Source organism: Capricornis sumatraensis, chromosome 2 (assembly GCF_032405125.1).
Source record: "Capricornis sumatraensis isolate serow.1 chromosome 2, serow.2, whole genome shotgun sequence".
Classification (NCBI taxonomy): Eukaryota; Metazoa; Chordata; class Mammalia; order Artiodactyla; family Bovidae; genus Capricornis; species Capricornis sumatraensis.
In genome coordinates, this window is record NC_091070.1 from 207337038 (window position 1) to 207355820 (window position 18783).

The window sequence follows — 18783 nt, forward strand, 5'->3', positions numbered from 1 at the left end:
TTTTAAGAATACGCCCTTAGAATTTCGAGCTGGATTAGCTGCATAATATCAGAGATGGAGAAAAGATAGCAGATGAGGAGCCAGATCTGGGCTGCATCTTCATCGTACTATGTTTGTTCAAATAATGGAATAACTGAGAATTCTTCACACTATTTAAAATATTATGTGTTATTCTTCATTCTCCTTTTGTTTTTTGACCCAGGATGTAGAGTTCAACTTGCATAAGGTACACATATGTTATGTGAATCTACTAACTATCTGGTCTGTAGGGACTGAAGGGAAAATCCCACTGTGGTATGCGACTCTGAAATATATGAAAAATTCCATTTACAAAATTCATATAAAGGCTATTAAGAAGCAGACAATATGACAAAGAAAGAGATTCTTTGAGAGATGTCTAATTTCTTCTGTGAGTTCATAGACTCTCAGACATGCTTGTATTGGAAAAAGGTCCACAGTCTAGCCAAAGAGAAAAGACTGTTCCTTCTAACACCCTCATAATTGGAGGACAGGCAAGAATCACTGAGCTGGGATATGATCCAGAGAAATTCATTTCGGCCCCACCAAACACGAGCATTCTGACCTACACGAGCAGAAGATGATAGAGGGAGAAGAGGAAAGAAAACATAAAAGGCTCTACTTACCAGAGTTGCAGGGTGTGCCTTGGGCAGATAAGAGAGAGAGCCTTATGGAGCAGCTCAGCCGTATCGCACACACAGTGTAAGCTTGGTGTTAGCGTCCAGCATGCGACTGTTTGTTTTTTGCAAAAAAGAACCCCAAACAGGTCGTCCTCTTTTCCCTTTGTGCATTTGTGCTTAAACTCCAAAGGGTTAGTTAAACTTGTAAGCAAGGATGTCAGTTAATCAGAACAGTACTTCACATGAAACACACAAACGGTAACAGGGGCACATCATGCTCAATGTAGAGGTGCTCAGCAGCTCGACTCTCTTGCTTTCCTTCTCCCCTTTCTTAACCTTTCAAAATGAGAACTGGGTGTTCTCAGCAAGCAACTTTGTTAAAACTCTTCATGTACTCCCGTATATGGTGAAGCAATGAGCCATTAGAAGTGGGTTACCTCACAAACAGAGTGCTAAACCAGCATGTTCATTTTGGAAATCTGCTCTCAAATAAATCACAGCCGGTTCTACATTGTGGCCTTTACAATTCCAGCTCCTGCTATACACATTTCAGGATCAGAGTCAAAGCATATTTTGCCTAAATATAATTTTGAGCATTATCTAGACCAAATCTGATTGCCACAGGAGCTTAAATTGCCTCACAGAATTTGGCCATTGCTTCACAACACAGGAAATAAGCAGGCAAACACACATATATGTCCCAGAGACACATGTATATCATATGGTAAGTTTACATATACACACAAGTATCCAGGAAGAACTCAGGACAACCAGCAGGAACATAACAACTTCCATGTAGTCCAGGCAATGAACACGGTGGTAACTGGTAAACATGTCACATGATGGGGTGACTATGGATAAGGGGAACCAGCGTCTCAGTCAGTGCAGCTAATTCACCAGTTTGTTTTGGAAATTGACATTTCTCATTTATTTAGTAGATAGGGGAAAAAAAAGTATGGGGGGCAGGGGGAAGAGGTCCACTGCCCTTACTTCCCAATATTCAGAACTCCCTGCTGTCTTTCGAGTGACAATGCCACAGAGTAACCATGTTGCCTTCTCATCAGATATGACACAAAACTCAGGTTCTCCTTGACTGTGGTCTGCCACAAAATGCAAGATGACACAATGGTGAAGCAGGTCTAAAGGATTAGCCATATGCACCGTCTAGTGGTTCTGACTGACCAACACATCATGGAACCCCAGTAAAGAAACACGAGACAAATGGCTGCTATGGTGAGGTTAAAAATTAAGTCACACTGGTCATGGAAAGCTAGTGATCATGACTCTCAATCAGCAAAGCTGCAGTCATACTGTTCCCAAGGTACCTTTCCAACACCTGGAGAGAAAAACTCAAAGTACCTTTTGTTCTGTCTGTTGGGCCAGCTGGCTCTGGAGTTGCTGAAGCTGGTTTGCTGAACCTTCACAAAGGTCATGGTAAGTCTTACTGAGGGCATTCAATTGCTCAGATATCTGTTCTTTCTCTTTTTCGGACAGCCTAGAAGATGAAGCATTTAAAGCTCCTTTAGAGAAAGACCTCTTCCCCAATTCTCCTCTATTGTTTCAAAATGACATCTCCCCCTTGGATAGTATTCTTCTTTGTCACTGTTTATGATGGATTACCTGGTCAGTCTCCCATACTCACTGAACACTTTGGCATCTAGCTCACGGTTTTCCTGTCTGTCTCAGAGTGAGTCATGATTCTTGCTAATGTCAATGCTCATGCCACCAATCATCTGACACTCTATTCCTGTAGTCCAGCAAACCTCCCGATCCAAATGGCCTGCAGGCCACTTCAGCCTCATCCATACTTAGATGCTGCCATCCTCTAAAACTATTCCACTTCTGACATTTTAAACTTCAAGAATCTACTATCTGATTATAACTTCTGGTTATAATCCTACCTGGCTAGCTTTCTTCCTTTACTCATATCTCTTCTCTTTTAAAAATGAAATATCTTAAAGAGACAAAAGAGAAGGATACAGCAAACTCATGTACTCATTACCTAACTACCCAACTTTCCCAAACTTTAGTATTTTACCAGATTTTCTTCAGACCCTTTTCTTGAATCTGGTGAATTCTGCAAGTTCCTTTTCTCATTCTATCGATACATTGTGTTTCTGAGACTGAATCTTATGATTCATCTTAAAACTACCTGTCCATTTACCAAACCTTCCTTGACCTCTCCATTTCTCTTAATCCATCTATTATCTTTTCTTCTCATTAAAGCCCACACAGTCCATCTTCTTGATCAATCCCTCGCTGTTACCCTTGCACCCTTTCCTCACTAACAAGACTCCAAACCCAGATCAATCAAACCCTTTGACTTCTCTGATCCCACCTGCAGACCAAGTGTATCTACTGGGGGGATTCCAAAATCATGTAGAAGTCCTCCTGGTCCAACCACTACCAGACTTCAATGCTTCCTGACAATCCTCTGGGCGCCCACTCTAACTTTCAGCAAACAACCTCTTTACCTATTTCAAAGAGAAAATACAGACCACTGGGCACTAATTCTCTTAATTTCTGACTTTACTTCTGGTATATTTACCTGTATCCATATCTTCCCTAATCTCCTTTTCCCCAGACCTCAGAGGAAAAGCTGCCTCAACTCCTACTCAAGTCTGTACTTTCTACCCACAGATGGATTTTATCCTCTTCTACATGCTCTGCAAGCCCTCTTCCATGATATCAATTTTTCTCTCCCTTTCGGGCCTTGAGACTCAAGAGTCCATAAACACAGTTAAGTCCCTTCAATCTTTTAAGAAAAAAAAAAAAAACACCTCTCTCTTGATGATAAATTCTGCTCCGAGTATTTGGTCTATTATTTCTCTCCTTTCCCACAACAAGCTCCTCGGAAGAGTAGTCTAATTTCACTACCACTACCTTCCTTGCCTCACGAGCTCCCCATTCCTCTAAATCTGACATCATCCCCCAGCTTTTCACCAGAGTCACCAAAAACTTCCAACATGCCAAAGTTAACAGCCATGTCTTACTTTACTTGACTTTTGACCATTTCCTTCTTTTTGGAATTCTGTTCTCCCCCGGGCTCTGAGATTTCACTCATAATTTCCCCTTACTCCTCTAAGGCTCCTTTATAGGCTGAGAAGCCCTTGAACCCTTGTAAGATAATCCAGTCATGGTTTTTACTATGCTAATCTCTATCACTTCAAATTTCTCTCAAAAATTCTAAATTTACACATATAGCTGCCACTAGACAACTTTAGTGGAACCACTTGGGGCCTAAGTAATGTATCAGGGACTTTCCAATACATATTAGAGGTTTATCCTCTGATATCCTGTGGGCTCTTCAGATTCATAATATCTGAAACTAAAGTGGCCTTCTTACCCCTCAAGCCACACCCTCTCCTGTATTCCCCATCTCATTTAGCAGCATCACCAAATGTCAGTGGCCCAAGCCAGAAACCTGGGAGTTATACCTGATCATTTTCATTTGTCACAAAGCGCTGTAAGTTTATCATCCTTAATGTCTTTTGAATCTTTGTCTCTTCTCCACCTCATCATTTCTTGCCTGTATTGTCAGAACAGCCTCTTAACTGCTCGCTGAGGCCTCTACTCGTGCCTCGTGTCTATCCATTCTCTATGAAATTGTTCTAGAAACCTTTACGAACAGCCTGACCAGGTTCAAAAGCCCTCCTGACACATAAAATGCAAATTCAGCATGAACTACAAAGTTCTTCCTAATCTGACTCCTGCCACCTTGACTTCTCCAGCCTGAGTTCTCATCGTGACCCTGAGTTTTGGTCAGTAAGATCCAGTCCTCTACAGGTGCCATTGTGTCTCATTTATGACTCACTTGTGACCGTGCTTGGCCAAGAAGATCTGTGAAGTTTTAACGGCCTCAGAGACTTGCTCCCTCTTGGTTGTCAGCTCCTCTGCCAGAACCTATGTAGTCGAAGAAAAGAGAAAACTTCAGAGGCCAAGAAACTGAAGAATCCAAAGTCATTTAAAATAAAATCCTCGGGAAAAAACCTAGCTTAGGTAAGATTTTCATTACCACTATCTAGAGTGATTTAGAAAGCAGAAACACAAAGAAGATGACTTCTTCAGTTTCTTTAAGTCCTGGAAGCTAACATTTACTGAGATAATAATCATTCCTGAGTGGCGCATATGTACCTTATATTATCCCACCTAATGAGCAATCTCATATTATGCTACCAAGGCAGTGATAGAGGGACCTTCCACTCACCTGCTGTTCTAAAATAGCCTTTTCAATGTCTGTTGGTTCTTTGGTCTGGGGTGAGGTAGCTTTGCTTCGTGTATTCTTTGCTAGGATAGATACCCAGCCCAAAAGTTCTTTAACCTTCTCCACGTGCTCCTGTTTTTCCTCCTCTACCACTTTCTAGAAGAGGAAATAGAAAATCAGTATCTCGGTCAATGTCTTACTAGACAGGCCCGATTCAGAGTTCCTAAAATAAAGACATGAAAGTTACCTCAATCAGTAGCTCCAATAACCCCAAGTTAAACATAATTTATCCCACCCACACCATTGTTCACCAGTGCCTGTGTGATACTAATAGCTAAGTTCATTATACCTAGGTTGGCACTTTTCTTAGAAAAGCATGCTATTTTCCTATGGGATGTGCAGTCAATAGTTATTTACTAATTTTCAGAAGCCCTTCACATATAGCATCTTATTTTCATAATTCTTAGATTTTCAAGTGAAGAGATGGACATCTACAGAGATTAAATGAGGTATGTACTGACAAAAGGAAAATCTTTGGCCAACTTATGTAGGCAAAAGTTGGCACAGGTTAACGTTTCCAAGAGCACTTCTTTTGTAAGAGTTGTTGAATATGAGTAAACTTATTTTGCAAAAACACAGATTTTTATAATTACAGAAAGACTGCATACTCATTACAGCAAATTCAAACAATCTGAGATGCATAATATATGTCCCTTTAACCTCATTTCCTCAGGAGTTTGATACAGAATATTTCTAAACTTGTTTTTACGCTCATTTGGTACCTCTGTGGTACACACTCTTGTTTTTCCTGAAATCATAATTATACATAGAACTCAAACTTGTTTTTTCTCTTCAAATGATGTATTATAAGTATCTTTCTATGTCAGTTCATTTAAATCTATTTCATTATTTTTAACAGTTTCATAGCATTCTATCACATGGAATTTGGATAGCTCCAATATTTCCTTTAACAAATTATGCTTTATTAAGGATCTTTCTTCACAGCTCTTTCTTTTTTTTTTTTAAATTTATTTATTTATTGGCCATACCACAGGGCATGTGGGATCTTCGTTCCCCCACCAGGGATTGAACCTGTGCCCCCTACAGTAGAAGCACAGAGTTTTAACTGCTAGACCACCAGGGAAAGCCCCCACAGCTCTTTCTTAAAGCTTATAATGTTTCTATAATAACAAACCCTGGAAGTGGGAGTGTTGGACACAAGACAGTCAGTCCTCATTATTCACTAGAAGGTTGTCATGTGCCTTAGAGAGAAAATGCGCTTTAATAAGACTTGTTCAGGTGTGAGTTATGCTTCTCTTAGATATGAGTTCAGTGTTAGTGAATCAGCAAGATTTATTAAGTAAAGTCCTGGAGAAGGGCATGACAACCCACTCCAGTATTCTTGCCTGGAGAATCCCATGGACAGAGGAGCCTGGTGGGCTACAGTCCACGGTGTAACAGAGTCAGACACGGCTGAAGCGACTTAGCACACAGGCATTAGGTAAAGTGCTTTTAAACAAAAACACACATAAAACCAGGTTGTGTGTTATCCACTGACCAAAAGTTGGCAGGAACCTAACCCTGTGTTCCCATGGGTACAAGAATTCTTTATTTTGCTGGTGCAGTGCACCCAGCAACTTCATGGGAAAAGTACACAATGGACGTCAGCTGTGTGTGCATTTTAAATCTTGACAGATGAGGTACAGGATTTTTTATTCTACTCTCAAGATGATCTAGAACCAGCTGTCCTCACCTCCTCCTCCTCTAGCCGCCGGAGCGCATCACTGATGTATTTCACATGCTGAGTTGTTAAGGTCACCAATGCTGTGTAGCGAGTCCTTAAGTCCATGAACTATGATTAAAAAAAAACCACAACTTAGATAAGTTATCTGCCAAAAAAGTCAATTTAAATAGTTGACAAAAAGAGGAAGTTTTCATGAAGTCACATGCTCAACAGTAATCAAATCATAAGGCCCCGATGAGCAAATCCTTCTTTGAGGCCAGTGTACACATCCTTGCCCACCCCCTCCTTTCACCTCTTGCGTGATGGCATCTGAAGAGGAGAGCATGCGACGGCGCTTGCCCGGGGATTTCTGCTGCGATTCCACAAAGGCCTTGTACGTCATCAGCTGTAATTCATAGTCCTGGGGAGGAACACACGGAACTGCATTTACGCCGGGCTTAGGGCTCACACACACCATGCAGTAGCACCGCAGCGTTTCCATGGTGATGATCCTCTAGCACAGAGGTTAGCAAACTTTCTGAAAAGGCCGTACCATCTACCCACTTCTGCCACTGCAAGTGAAAGCAGCCGTAGACAGCAACTAAAGGAAAGAGTGTGGCTGCGTATGATAAAACACAACTTAGAGACACTGCAAGTTGAAGTTCATTTAATTTTCATGTGTTGTGAGGTATTACTATTACTTTTTTTTAATAGCCTTTTCTCATGGGCCATATAAAATAGGCAGGCAAGCTGGAGTTAGCCTGTGGGTCAGGTCTGCAGACTCCTGAGTTGGCAATTTGTTGAGTGCTGACTGCATCCTTCATCTCACATACAGGGTGACTGAGGCCCAGAGACAGGAAGTGAGTCTCCCTAATGAACTCAGTGGGTGAGCAACACAGTCAGGACTGGGATCAGTCTTCCATCCATCCCTAAACTAATGCTCTTTTCCTGTCGCCATGCTATTGTATCACTTCCTCTGCAGTTTTCAGAGTGCTGCCCTGGTCCAGGCCCTCTTCATGGCTCACATGATGCTGCAACAGCCTCCTATTCTCCTTCTTAGACTCTCATCTCCAATTTATTTTCTGTCATGCTACTGGAATAACTTTTCTAAAGTTAAAAAGATAACTTCATTTCCCTGTTTGAAAGTTTTCAATGACTTAGAGCAGATCTCCTCAAATATCAACATTCACCTGGGGATCTTGTTAAAATGCAGTTTATGCATTTCTGACCAGTTTTCAAGTGATCCCAATGCTCCTGGTTCAAAGACCACATTTTGAGGAGCAAGAATAGATGGTAAAGACAAAGGAACTGAACAAGGCCTTTCATGGGTTGATCCCAATCTCTTCTCTAAGTTTTCATAATCACCGTTTCTCATGTATGCTATAATTTCTAGCTATACCAGGATAGCTAGAATTTGCTATTTCCTCATATAATCATTGTATTTTATTCCTCTGTGCCTTTAATTATGAAGTTCCTTTTGCCTGGAATGTTTTGCTTTCTGTTGTCAACTTTGAAAATTCTAGGCAGGAGGAAAATACTGAATGAGTGCTTAAGCAGTCTATTGAAGAAAAAAAAAAAAAAGCTTCACCAGTGGCTCAGTGCTAAAGAACCTGCCTGCAGAAGCTACAGGAGACACCGGCTCGATCCCTGGGTCAGGCAGATCCCCTGGAGAAGTGCATGGCAACCCACTCCAGTATTCTTGCCTGGAGAATCCCATGGACAGAGGAGCCTGGTGGGCTACAGTCCATGGGGTCACAAAGAGACACACACGATTGAAGCGACTCAGCACAGTCGCAGTAACAACCAAATAGTAATAAAAATAAAAGCATGTGCTACCATTTACTGAATGTATTTTAATTTTGAGGTATTGTCCTATGTATAAATTATCTCATTTAATCTTTGCAACCACTCAGTGAGGTAGCTACTATTCATAATTTTGCAGACATAGCAACAGAAACTCTAAGGGGTAAATGTTTGCTCAAAGTCTTAAGCCTGGAATATGGCAAAGCTAGGATCTGAACCCAATTCTTTGTGATACCAAGTCTCCTGTTATTAACTAAAGAAATGTATGCATTAAAAAACTATTTGCTGAGCACCTACTATGTGTTTGTCATTGTTCTGAGTGCTACACACATAGTGGGGAACAAGTCAGAAAAAACTTCGCTCCCCTGGAACTTCCATTCTAGTGGGAAGGCACATGATAAACAAATCAATATAGAAGAATCTCAGGTCAGTTTTCTTTAAAGACCTTATCAGAGAAATAGGGAGTAGGGAGCCAGATCTTGCATAGCCTGATAAACTATAAAAGAATTTAGAATTTCAGTATGAGTATGACAAGAAGTCATGAGACAGTACCAAGCAGGAGTGACAGGATCCAATCTATCATGTTTCAGCTATGGCAAGGTACACATTTCCCTCACATTTTAGTATCGCTAAAATTGGAAAATGTCTCACTTGGCATTTGCAATAATTGGTGGAGTTTCCCCCTTTTGGGCAGTGTGTAAAGTAATGCAACTCATAATCAACAGTGTCTGAGGTTCCATGATATGCGGTACGTTCTTACAAAGTGAGTCTGGCTACTATGTGGGAAAAGAGCCTGAGTGCGCAGGAGCAGAAGTGAGAGAGCAGCTCAGAGCACTGGAGCAGTTCCAGAAGGTTCTTCACTTAGATGCAAACCTGGGGGGGGCGGTGGCAGGGGGAAGGGGTGCTGAGGCGCAGTCAGATTCGGGAGCACAGCAAGATGGACCCAACTAGGTTCCAGAATGCTATTAAACATAAGGTTTAAGGTGAAGAGAAGAATGAAGAATGACTCTTTGGGCTTTTTTTGCCTCAGCAGTAAGGAAAATGATGACACTATTTCCTGAGATATGCAAGACAGTGAGAAGTGTGTTGAGAAGAAAACCCAAACATTCTGTTTTTCACATGGCAAGTTTAAGAGGCCTGTCATTCACCCATTCAGGAGTCAAATGGAGATTCCTTGAAACTCATCTCTGTCTGATACCTCTCTGAGCATCCCCAAATATGTGCCATGACAAACACACCTGCATTAACTTAAAGATGGAGCAGAAGAGATCTGCTTGCTTGTCCAAAAACAAAACCTCCAGTGACACGCAGATCTTCAAGCTGGAGACTATTTATGTTACTTTTAGGACTGGCAGCATTACCTTTACAATGGTGGAATATTGCTGGGAAAATTTTTGACACTGGTCCAGTTTCATCTGATTTCTCTCAATTTCTGCAAACAGCTCCTAGGAACCAAAACATCACAACCTTTTATCATTGTCATTATCATCACTGAAACAGGTAAGCATTTATTATGTTCTACGGCAGTGGTTTTCAAACCTTAGCTGTGTCAGAATCACCTAGAACACTGGATAAAACATAGATTGCTGGGTCCCATCACCAGAGTTTCTGACTCGATAGATTTCGGTTCGAGTCTGAGAACTCTCATTTCTAACATGTTCCCAAGTGATGCTGAAGCTGCTACTCTGGCTGTCAACACTTTGAAAATCACTGTTCTAAGTAATTTACATGTATCTTTTCATTTAATCCTAACTACAAAAACCTTATGAGGGCAGTTGAACAAGTAATGGACGATATGCATTGCACTGCTGTGGAAAGCAGAATACTAAGAGATTAAGTAATTGGCTCAAGTAAGGAAGCCAAAAACAAAAAAACATCCCTCAAAATGTCAACATATAAAAACAGCTTTGAATGAGATAATTTTCTTCAACTCATAGCTTCCCTGGGTTTTCATTTTCTATATTCTAACCCTAGCAAAACAAAATGCAATATTGACCATCTAGTGCTTTCAATATATACTCAGAGGAACTCAGGATTGGAAGGGGCCTTCCAAGATTGGATGCAAAACCAGTATCCAGTGACCATTCTGCTTGAACCCTTTTCAGAAGGGGCTCAGAATGTCTTGACATTTGGGGGGAAGTTAACTGCGACTTCCACTGGGCCATGCCACACCCACCGTCTGCTGGCTGAGCTGCTCGGAGAGTACTCTGCTGTCCTCAGCCTGGCCTGGCTTCATCATTTCCTGCTGGGCAGTGGTTTCCTCAATCCATTTGATGAGAGTTCCATGGCAGGCTCGGTAATCTCCCAGGACTTCCTGGATACTTTCTAGCTCAGATTGGCTGCAGAAGCAAAGGGAAACTGCTATCAGATATCTTAGTATAAATACAACTAAGTAAACAAGGCAGTTCCCTCTTTAGCCCAGCCATGCCTCCAGCTGAGCTTGACCACAGAGGAATGAATACATCTGTATTTCGAGGGAACAGCAATGCAACACTGAGTGGGAGCTATGCATCTACCCAGCATTCTGTGGGTGAGAAGTAAGTGGAAACCAGGCATGCCCTGCTGACCTGGAAACTGCTCTGAAGCCTGGCATCCTGTGATAATCCTTGTCAATTTTTTCACCTATGTTGCCAAGGATTACTGGGGTTGCCAATAAGGTAGCGCTGCCTGTACACTTTGGTCTCCTGGTGATAGAGGACCTGTCAGAGTGTACAGCCATGATTTATGACTCACTGTGGTTTCTTGGGGAGAAAAGTAGGGGTAGAGTGGGTGAAAAATAGTAGTTACTGTTAATTCCAGTAACAGCTTCTTATACCACTTCTATTAGTCTCACTAGCAGGGACGGGGGAGCCTGCTGGACTGCCGTCTCTGGGGTCGCACAGAGTCGGACACGACTGAAGCGACTTAGCAGCAGCCTTGGGATGATAATTCAATTATAGAGAATTAATCCAAACTTACATGAGTCTCTATCACCCCTCTCCCTATATATTTTCCTAACTAGCCTGGCCTCAGATAGGTGGTTTTCTGTCTTCCCTATTCAAATCAGTCATCAAAAACAGAACCTCAAGTAACAGATAAAAACACTAAATTAGCGAATGAAAAGGAAGTAAGAAATTCTGCAAAGCCCCACTATGAATAATGACTCATATTAAGTATCAAAGCTAGAGAATCCCCTGGTGGTCCAGTGGTTAAGGCTCATGCTACCACTGCAGGGGACACAGCTGTTCCCTAGTCAGTGAGTGTATGCTTACTTAAAGGCAGGAATCAGCCAGGATGGGGTAGAAATTAAGTGACAGTGTGAAATTAAGTGACAGTATACATTCTGGACAACATTCTGACCAATCTCTGCCTTTAAATAAGCATACACAGAAATAACTCTATTTTCATTTAAAACCTAGTTTCTGAACCCTAGAGAAGAAAAGAATGGGGCTATCACTCACCGGGTCTCAAGCTGGGCAATGACCCGGTGCCAACGGTCTTGTAGCTGGGAACCTTTCTCCTGACAGCGCTCCAAATCCAGGTTTCGCTCTGGGGTCAGACGGCTCAGCTGCTCTGCCACCACCTTGGCCTTGCCAATTTCCTCATCCAGGACTGAAAACACTGAATTCTTGTCCTTCGCATCACTAAGCCAGTGCTATAAAAACATAAGCAGAGCAACAGGTTAAATATATTCCATGATAAAAAGGACTCAGACTAAGGAACAAAACAAGTTATTGTCTATAGCTGGCTCCATGTTACATCTGTGATTCAAACCCAGCCTCTACAGTGTTTGCGCCAGAAATGCCTCCATAGTCCTTAGGCACACTAGGCAACCAGTAGAGAAAAGTGCAAGAAACCTGTTTGAAACTTCAGTGTTTGAAACCTGACTCCACCACTTATAAGCTATGAAACCATGACAAGCCACTTAGCCAATCTGAATCTTGGTATTCTGTCTGTACATAGAGGTAAAATTCCCTCCTCTAGCCACCTCACAGAGTTGCTTCTGAGCATCAAAGGAGGTAAGAGCTAAGTGATTTACAAACTTACAGCCTAACTATTGATTGTATCCAATTAAACTATGACTTTACTGGGGAGAAAAGGGAAAAAATAAATAGAGAAGCATAGTCCTTTATCTCCCTTTCGTAGTCAGATATATGTCTCGATCCTCTCTTCCTTGGACCTACATAAAAAGACATTAAATATAATATTCTGCCTAATTTGAATGCAAACTTTAATCAGTGGCATGCCATCCAAAACTGCATTTCTCTGCTAACCCCAAGCAATGAGTATGTTAAGTCAAACTAGGAACTAGGAAAAACCAACCCGTAATGTAGATCGATGGGACTCCAGAGCTGAAAGATCTGCTGGTACTGCTTCTTCTTGACTCAGCTTGATTTCATAACCTTTGACTAAGAGTTCAGCATCCTGGATGCTACGCACTATAACATCGATTGTCTTCAGCCTGTGAGGATAAAATCACTTCCATTAGTACATGCATTTTAAAAGCTGGGCTATGGACCTGGAGTACTACCAAGAGAGTCACCAATTGTAACTGTCAAAATCAACTTCACCATTACTAAATGATGACAGGGTTTCATAAAAACAAGCGTAGTATATGTACTGCCAATTTAAGCCAATTAAAATATAGTTTGGGGGACACTGGGACACACACACACACGTGTGTGCATATGGTGGGGGTCTCACAAGAAAATAGGCTTGAGGACAGAAACCCACTCAAAACCATGAAGACTCCAAGATCTCCTCAAGGTCATAGGTGTGGATGTGTGGGCTGAGGCAAGACCCTCAAAGCCTAATACGCAGTTTAGATAAAAATTTCTCTTTCTTTAGTGTCCCTTTTTCTGTTTTAAAAAGAAGTATCTAATCAAGCAGAAATGAGGTTCAAAATAGTCATAAAGCTGCAAATCAACTCCCCTTCTTCCCTTCTATATTCCCAGCATTTGTTCATTGCAGCCCAAATGAACCCACTCCATGTTATTTGGAACTAAAGCCAAGGTCTCTTTTTATGAGTACAACCTCTTCAAAACCTGTAATCTCCCTGAATTGTTCATGAAACATTCCAGATACCTTTTTTTCCCCATCCGAATGGAAAACATTGCCCTCTTGACCCAAATTCTCACTCACTCACTCACTTGTTTAAATAGACAGTGGAGAGACCATACACATGGTCCATTTTCTCCACCAGCAGATTGAGTTCTGAGCGCAGAGTTGGGACACTGGAACCAGATGGGGACTGATGGAGAAAGCTGTTGCATTTCATGGAAACAGCATCCAAGTCCGCCCTCAATTGCTGCAGATCCTCTTGAGTGTGCTATCAAGAACAAGACACACAACAAACACAGAGACAGAATTGAACCAAGAGGTTAGCAAGAAGTCCTAGTTTAGAATAGCAAAATATCAGAAACAGACCAAATGTCATATACAGGAGAATGATGGAATAAACCAGGCAACAGCAATGAAGGCAGAGCAGGGCAAAGAACACAAACAAATAAATTCTGAACACAGACTTGACTACAGACATGCCTTCAGGATAAAGACAAAAAGAATTACAAACTCTAGATACTAGGTTTGCTTTTTGTAATACTATGAGTTAGCAGTTCTGAAACCATGATCTGTATATATTAGAATTAAGCAATAAGTAAAATTACATTATGGATAATGTAAAGGAGGTTTTTCAGTCTTGAGGAAGGGAGTTACAAATATGGAAGAAAAGAGACGTTAGAATAAGCCCTGAGGTATTGGTTTGGAACAGGATGGAAAGAGATATATACGAATATTTGTGGTCACATGTATGCTCTATCTGCTGCGCAGGCCTAGAGTAGAGGCCCAATAAAATTGAGCACACTCAGCACCCGATCTTGGTTCCTAAATAAAGGGACCTAAAGAAAGCAAGACTCCTTGCAGAGATACTGATTCTAGGGTTGGGGTTGGTAAAAGTAAGAGGAAGCAGGAATTGTTGAGGTAGGAGATGCTACCAAAAGGGCAATTATGGGTATCTTCCCTGGTGGTCTGGTGGTTAGGATTCTGCACGTCCACTGCAGGGAGCAGAGTCTGCATCCCTGGTCAGGGAACTAAGGTCCTGCAAACCACATAGTAGCAGTTAGTAGTTTGTCGCTCAGTCGTGTCCGACTCTTTGCGACCCCATGGACTGTAGCCTACCAGGCTCCTCCCTCCATGGGATTCTCCAGGCAAGAGTACTGGAGTGGGTTAAAAGGCATTTATTAGGTCAATTAAAGAAATTTCAATTAAGGTCTTAGATAACAGTAATATATTCAATATCAGTGTTCATTTCCTGATTTTAATCACTGTCCCATGGTTATATAAGAGACTATCCTTGTTTTTTGAAGTATATAGGGGTAAAGGAGCACCATGTCTGGAAGTTACTCTCCAAAAAAAGATTATTATTATTGTTAGAAGAAAATGACAAGGCAAATGTAGAAAAATGGTAACATTTTTGGAATCCAGGTGAAGGCTACATGAGAATAAAAACTTTTCTATATATCTGAAACTATTTCAAAATAATTTTTAAAAAAAGTCCTTTAGAAGAGCTCAATATTAACCTGAATTTCTTTGAATGCTCTCTTTTGCAGGGACAAATACATTTTGAATGACTATAGAAAAGTTAAAAAAAAAAACAAAAAACTTCAATACGAGAATTATAGGTTTATTTGACATGACTCTTTTCATACTGTTTATGGGGATCTAGAGGCAAGAATACTAGAGTGGTTTTCTAATGGCAGAAAGTGACGAGGAAGTAAAGGGCCTCTTGATGGGGGTGAAAGAGGAGAGTGAAAAAGCTGGCTTGAAACTCAACATTCAAAAAACAAAGATCATGGTATCTGGTCCCATCACTTCCTGGCAAATAGATGGGGAAAAAGTGGAAACAGTGGCAGATTTTATTTTCTTGGGTTTCAAAATCACTGTGGACGGTGACTGCAGTCTTGAAATTAAAAGAACTTGCTCCTTGGAAGAAAAGCTATAACAAACCTAGACATCATATTAAAAAGCAGAAACATCAGTTTGCTGACAAAGATCCAGATTCATAGAGTCAAAGCTTTTCTGGTAGTCATGTACAGATGTGAGAATTGGACCATAAAGAAGGCTGAGAGCCGAAAAATTGATGCTTTCAAACTTTGGTTCTAGAGAAGACTAGAGAGTCCCTTGGATAGCAAGGAGATCAAACCAATCAATTCTAGAGGAAATCAACCCTGAATAATCATTGGAAGGACTGAAGTTGAACGAAGCTCCAATACCGTGGCCACCTGATGTAAAGAGCTGACTCACTGGAAAAGGCCCTAACGTTGGGAAAGACTGAAGGCAAAAGGAGAAGGAGGCAGCAGATGAGATGGTTGGATGGCATCATCAACACAGTGGACATGAGTTTGAGCAAATTCCAGGAGATAGTGAAGGGCAGGGAAGCCTGGCATGCTGCAGTCCATGGGGTTGCAGAGAGTCGGAGACTGAACAGCAAGGAACAGTGACATGCCTCACACAGCCTCAGATTCTTTTTGACCAAAGAAAATTACACTGGGCTCTCATCCTTCTCTTAAGGCTTAGGAATTACTGAGACAGTTGAGAAAACTCTCTCCTCCTCATTAGGCATTCCTTTCCATTTCCTTTAAAATGCTAGATCAAATCTAATATTCTTCACAGAGCTCTCTTGTCACACCCCAAGTAGAAATGTTCCAGTAACACTCTACATTCATACAGCAATGTTTGCTTGGAAATCTGGACGTACACTGGGTATTCTCTTATGACGTCTCTTATACTGAAATCTCTAACTGTGACTTTAACCTTTTGCTCTTCTTTAACTACACTATAAGCCAAAAGCAAGGACCTTTGGCTTACTTTCATTGCAAGCCCCCCAAAACTTAATAAAGCAATTAATATTTGCTGCTTTTACATCAAGAATATCACCTTACATTTCCATAGCATTTTACTTTTCCAGGAGGCTCATAGCATGTACTGTATCACTTAATTTTCAAAACTTCTGTGACTCATATAGTTCAGTTCAGTTCAGTCGCTCAGTTGTGTCCGATTCTTTGCAATCCCATGGACTGTAGCTCACCAGGCTTCCCAGTCCATCACCAACTTCCGAAGCCTGCTCAAACTCATGTCCATTGGGTTGGTGATGCCATCCAACCATCTTATCCTCTGTTGGCCCCTTCTCCTCCCCCCTTCAATCTTTCCCAGCATTAGAGTCTTTTCCAATAAGTCAGTTCTTAGCATCAGGTATCCAAAGTATTGGAGTTTCAGCTTCAGCATCAGTCCTTCCAACGAATATTCAGGACTGATTTCCTCTAGGATGGACTGGTTGGATCTCCTTGCAGTCCAAGGGATTCTCAAAAGTCTTCTCCAACACCACAGTTCAAAAGCATCAATTCTTCAGTGCTCAGTTTTCTTTATAGCCCAACTCTCACATCCGTACAGGACTACTGGAAAAACCACAGTTTTGGCTAGGCAGACCTTTGTTGGTAAAGTAATGTCTCTGCTTTTTAATATGCTGTCTAGGTTGGTCATAATTTTTCCTCTAAGGAGTAAGCGTCTTTTAATTTCATGGCTGCAGTCACCATCTGCAGTGATTTTGGAACCCCCCAAAATAAAGTCAGTCACTGTTTCCATTGCTTCACCACCTATTTGCCATGAAGTGATGGGACCAGATGCCATGATCTTAGTTTTCTGAATGTTGAGTTTTAAGCCAACTTTTTCACTCTCCTCTTTCATTTTCATCAAGAGGCTCTTTAGTTCTTTTTCGCTTTCTGCCATAAAAGTGGTGTCATCTGCATATCTGAAGTTACTGATATTTCTCCTGGCAATCTTGATTCCAGCTTGTGCTTCATCCAGCCCAGCATTTCACATGATGTACTCTGCATATAAGTTAACTAAGCAGGGTGACAATATACAGCCTTGACATACTCCTTTCCCAATTTGGAACCAGTCTGTTGTTCTATGTCCAGTTCTAACTGTTGCTTCTTCTGCCTATAGATTTCTCAGGAGGCAGGTCAGATGGTCTGGTATTCCCATCACTTTCAGAATTTTCCACAGTTTCTTGTGATCCACACAGTCAAAGGCTTTGGTGTAGTCAATAAAGCAAAAGTAGATGTTTTTCTGGAACTCTCTCACTTTTTTGATGATTCAATGGATGCTGGCAATTTTATCTCTGGTTCCTCTGCCTTTTCTAAATCCATCTCGAACATCTGGAAGTTTATGGTTCATGTACGTTGAAGCTTGTGCTAGCGTGTGAGATGAGTGCAATTGTGCGGTAGTTTGAGCATTCTTTGGCATTGCCTTTCTTTGGGATTGGAATGAAAACTGACCTTTTCCAGTCCTGTGGCAACTGCTGAGTTTTCCCCAATTTGCTGGCATACTGAGTGTAGCACTTTCACAGCATCATCTTTTAGGATGTGAAATAGCTCAACTGAATTCCATCACCTCCACTAGCTTTGTTCATAGTGATGCTTCCTAAGGCCCACTTGACTTCACATTCCAGGATGTCTGGCTCTAGGTGAGTGATCATATCATTGTGATTATCTGGGTCATGAAGATATTTTTTGTATAGTTCTTCTGTTTATTCTGGCCACCTCTTCTTAATATCTTCAGCTTCTGTTAGGTCCATACCATTTCTGTCCTTTATTGTGCTCATCTTTGCATCAAATGTTCCCTTGGTATCTTAATTTTCTTGAAAAGATCTCTAGTCCTTCCCAGTCTATTGTTTTCCTCTATTTCTTTGCACTGATTGCTAAGGAAGGCTTTCTTGTCTCTCCTTGCTGTTCTTTGGAACTCTGCATTCAATGGGTATGTATCTTTGCCTTTAGCTTCTTTTCTTTCCTCAGCTACTTGTAAGGCCTCCTCAGACAATCATTTTGCCTTTTTGCATTTATTTTTCTTGGCGATAGTCTTGATTACTGCCTCCTGCACAATGTCACGCATTTCCATCTATAGTTCTTCTATGGATGGAGGGTCGTACTATCTCCATTTTCTGAGAAAGGAAACTAAGGATGAGAAGTAATTTGCACAGGGGCTTCCCTGGCAGTCCAGGGGTTATGCCTTTGCCTTCCAATGCAGGGGGGTGTGGGCTGGATCCCTTGTTGGGGAGCTAAGATCCCACATGCATCATGGTCAGAAAACCAAAACATAAAACAGAAGCAATACTGTAAAGAATTCAACAAAGACTTAGGGAAAAAAAGGTCCCCATCAAAAACATCTTAAAAAAAAAAAAAAAAAGAATTTGCTCAAAGTCACAGAGAAAAGCGTACATCAGAGGCCACAGCAGAATCTGAGCCTTTCGGTACTATTTGTGGAGTCACATGACTGACAGTAACCATGTCACAGAACATAACATACGTGTAAGGGACCGAGCAGAAAGCAGTAGCTCTGCTGAGCAGTCTTAGAGCACCCACCTTGCTCTGAAGGCTTAC

At 41.4% G+C, this 18783-nt stretch overlaps 1 protein-coding gene across 2 annotated transcripts in view; it reads right to left on the minus strand.

Moving 5' to 3' along the window:
* Window positions 1-18783, minus strand: part of MACF1 (microtubule actin crosslinking factor 1) — a 340095-nt gene that overhangs the window by 126573 nt on the left and 194739 nt on the right. For both annotated transcript variants that reach the window (XM_068966665.1, XM_068966664.1), the window contains 10 exons: window positions 13498-13676; window positions 12671-12809; window positions 11809-12002; window positions 10545-10707; window positions 9730-9813; window positions 6879-6986; window positions 6596-6694; window positions 4846-4998; window positions 4453-4541; window positions 1998-2133 (listed from right to left, as the gene is read on the minus strand). In XM_068966665.1, coding sequence (XP_068822766.1) covers window positions 1998-2133; window positions 4453-4541; window positions 4846-4998; window positions 6596-6694; window positions 6879-6986; window positions 9730-9813; window positions 10545-10707; window positions 11809-12002; window positions 12671-12809; window positions 13498-13676 — 1344 coding nt within the window. The remainder of the gene's footprint in view (window positions 1-1997; window positions 2134-4452; window positions 4542-4845; window positions 4999-6595; window positions 6695-6878; window positions 6987-9729; window positions 9814-10544; window positions 10708-11808; window positions 12003-12670; window positions 12810-13497; window positions 13677-18783) is intronic.